At 50.4% G+C, this 2,981-nt stretch overlaps 1 protein-coding gene across 1 annotated transcript; it reads right to left on the minus strand.

Annotated features, from left to right (window-relative positions):
• Positions 1–1,163: 1,163 nt before the first annotated feature.
• LOC100823722 (zinc finger protein 2) lies at positions 1,164–1,882 on the minus strand. The gene has a single exon (XM_003560337.3). It carries the CDS (start codon positions 1,695–1,697, stop codon positions 1,380–1,382), a length of 318 nt encoding a protein of 105 aa, XP_003560385.1. The 5' UTR covers positions 1,698–1,882; the 3' UTR covers positions 1,164–1,379.
• Between the last annotated feature and the right edge of the window lie 1,099 nt (positions 1,883–2,981).

The raw sequence follows: 2,981 nt of genomic DNA on the forward strand, positions 1-2,981 counted from the left end.
GGCGTGCGTGACGTGTGTGTTTTGGTGCGTTAAATATGATACTACAGTTCTACTAAGAGAGAGGAAAATAATAATAAAAACTACAAAATGACACCCATTTGGGTGCCCGTTCGAGAAGAAAAAGTCTACAGGGGAGATAACCAGGTAGCGATTTTACCGGTATTTATATAGTTTCATGCACCGAACCAGTTCGCCCAAAAGCTCAAACTGATAGGGAAATGCGGGCAATCCACTTATACTTCACCACTCCCCCTCTCACGTGTGGCGTCCTCAGGTCTAAACGTGAACCGAAAATGAGCTGCAATTTAATTGTGCCACCGAGATCTTGAACTCAAGATCTATTGGTTCTTTTTTTTACGGGCTAAGGGAGGTGCTCTGCCGAATCTATTGGTTCTGATCGATACCATGAAGAGTTTCATGCACCGAACCAGTTCAGCCAAAAGTTCATACTGATGGGTAAAAGAGGGCAATTGACTTATACTTCAATGAAGCCGTCAATGGTCGAGCTAGGTCGAAGCAAAGATGTCATGAAGTTGAAGTAGAGGTGTCGCCGAGGTCACCAGCGAGGTGGCTTCGCTACCAAACCTTCCAGGCGAGGTCGTCGCGTTGGTGGAGCTTGTGGACGAAACCAAGGAGCAAGCACATGTTCTCACATCGTAGGTCGCAGATCTCGAAGCCACCTTCCTGTTTCGTAATACACTATCTTTGCCACACAGTTAACATTTCACACCAGTGCAAGTATCCTTGCTCCCCCAAAAGAAAGCACGACGACGACGATCTAAATCCTCAACCACACCATGGGGTAAAAATAAGATAGCACATAAAATACGAGGTTGTTCAGAACGGCATTGCACAACACCATCCTACCGCCAGAGGAAAGGAGCCCGCCTAGATAGTGCGTGGTCAACACGAGAGATGAGGGATATATTTGTTTCTGAAATAGCTAGAGTAATCTCACATGGGATATGCCCAATTTTGAATCTTGAAGAAGGGCCCCCAAACAATCTCTTCTTCTTCTTCAACACTTCCGAAATTTGAAACTAATCAGAGAACCACAGCAAATCAGAAATGGAAGAATACAGAACATGGTAGCTTTCTAATTAATAAAGCTGGTCTGAAAAGCTAGGATTTTTCCAAAACAAGAAAGAAAGGAATACAGAACATACCAAATCTTAGTGCCATTTAAATCACCAAATAATTCTGGCCAATCAGGAACTCCCCATCAGACAAACTGAACTAGAAGAACAAGAAGTGAAGAACACGTACACCATATAAATCGATCGAACACACACATGGACTCGAAACATACAAACCTATTTGATCAGGTAGCTAATTAAGCTAGGTGGGGATGAAGGAATTAGTCAGCTACCAGATGGAGATCATAGCTTGAGAGACAGGTCCAGCTCGTCGGCGCGCTCGATGGCTCCGTAACCATGCTCCGATGAGCTCCTGCTGCTCTTGATGCGCGCCATGCCGTGCGCGCGCGCGGCGGCAGCGGCAATCTCCCGCCGGCGCTTGGCGAGGCTGCGCTCGAGCTTGTGGCCGTTCTGGTGGCCGCCCAGCGCCTGCGAGCAGCGGAACTTGCGGTCGCAGTAGACGCAGAAGAAGAAGCCGCGGGGCTCCGGCGCCGCCGCCGGGGCCAGGGTGAGCTCCAGGTTTACCTCTTGCTCAACATCCTGCTCACTCTTGAGCTCCATTATCTTAATTAGGGCTATCTTACGCGGCTGTGTCTTTGTTACTGCTAAGCCAAGGATTAAATACGCATATATAGCACTGCCGCACAACACGCACTGGCGGCCTAAACGGGTATATGTAGTGCAATCTGCAATGTTAACAACATTGTAACCTAACCCAATCGGCCGGGATCGGGACAAGGTCTAGTGGAGCAGGGTCGTGCACGTTGCCCTAAAATTTGCTGACGTCCGTGGGCAGCGAAAGACTGTCCGACATGCATGTACATGTACCCCTTAATTCGATTATGGTCGTGTTCTCTAGCGCAAACCCGTGATTCCCCTTGTTTTGGAGCCTTCCTGCTCATGCATCGTACCCCACTCTCTATTTCTATTTTCACACAATATATACCTGCTTTTGGTGTATGCTATGTACTGTATATACAGTATATTCCTAGCCTTCATCACAATCCCGCCGGATCTGATCTCGCGTGAAAGCACTAGTACAAAACAGGCTATACGCGACCCCCATCAGTGTCGTGTGCAGAGGGCACGACACTGATAGATAACTACCAGTGGCGGGTGCAAAAGAACACGCCACTAATGGACCGACGATGGTCCATGTCTCGTCCCGCGGGTCATCCATTAGTGGTGGTCGGCCAGGAAACCGCCACTGATAGTCAGGTATCAGTGACGGTGGTTATTAGTGGCGGTTTTCCATTTTCAACTGACACTGATAGGTGGTTTATCAGTGGCGTGTTTCAAATCTGAAAACGTCACTGATGGTTTGATATTATCAGTGGCGGGTTCTGCTTGTTGTCCGCCACTGATAGGTTGGCCATATAAATAGGCCCAGCGGTCGCTGCTGGTTGTGCGTTGTGCGTCTTCTTGACCAGCTGCGGGCGCCATCCTCCTCCTCCACGGCGGAGCTCTGCCGCGGAATGGCGCCGGCCACCACCAGGTAATAATCCTCCTCTCCTTCCTCCCCCGGCCCTCCTCTTCTCCTTCCTCCCCTTCTTCTTCCTCTGCCCCCCCCCTTCTCTCCCCCTGGATCTGGTCTCGGCCCCCCAGGTGGTGCCACCGGCCGGCCGGCCCCTGCCCTTCTCTCTACCCCATCTTCTTCCTCTCCCCTCTAGCTCTCTCTCGCAGCAAGCGGCGGCGGTACAGGCTCTCGATCCCCATTAATTTGGCCCCCACGCCCTCCCCACTGCCCACACTGAGGCCGGTCAAATTCCGGGCAGCACGCCGCCACATTCCACCTACTCTATGCAATGTGTTTTCAATTCATACCCGGTGATGTAATTTGTGACT

Source organism: Brachypodium distachyon, chromosome 1 (genome assembly GCF_000005505.3).
Source record: "Brachypodium distachyon strain Bd21 chromosome 1, Brachypodium_distachyon_v3.0, whole genome shotgun sequence".
NCBI lineage: Eukaryota > Viridiplantae > Streptophyta > Magnoliopsida > Poales > Poaceae > Brachypodium > Brachypodium distachyon.

Bases quoted from the DNA above. Each gene is read 5' to 3' on its own strand.
- LOC100823722 (XM_003560337.3), bottom strand. From the start codon at position 1,697: ATGGAGCTCAAGAGTGAGCAGGATGTTGAGCAAGAGGTAAACCTGGAG.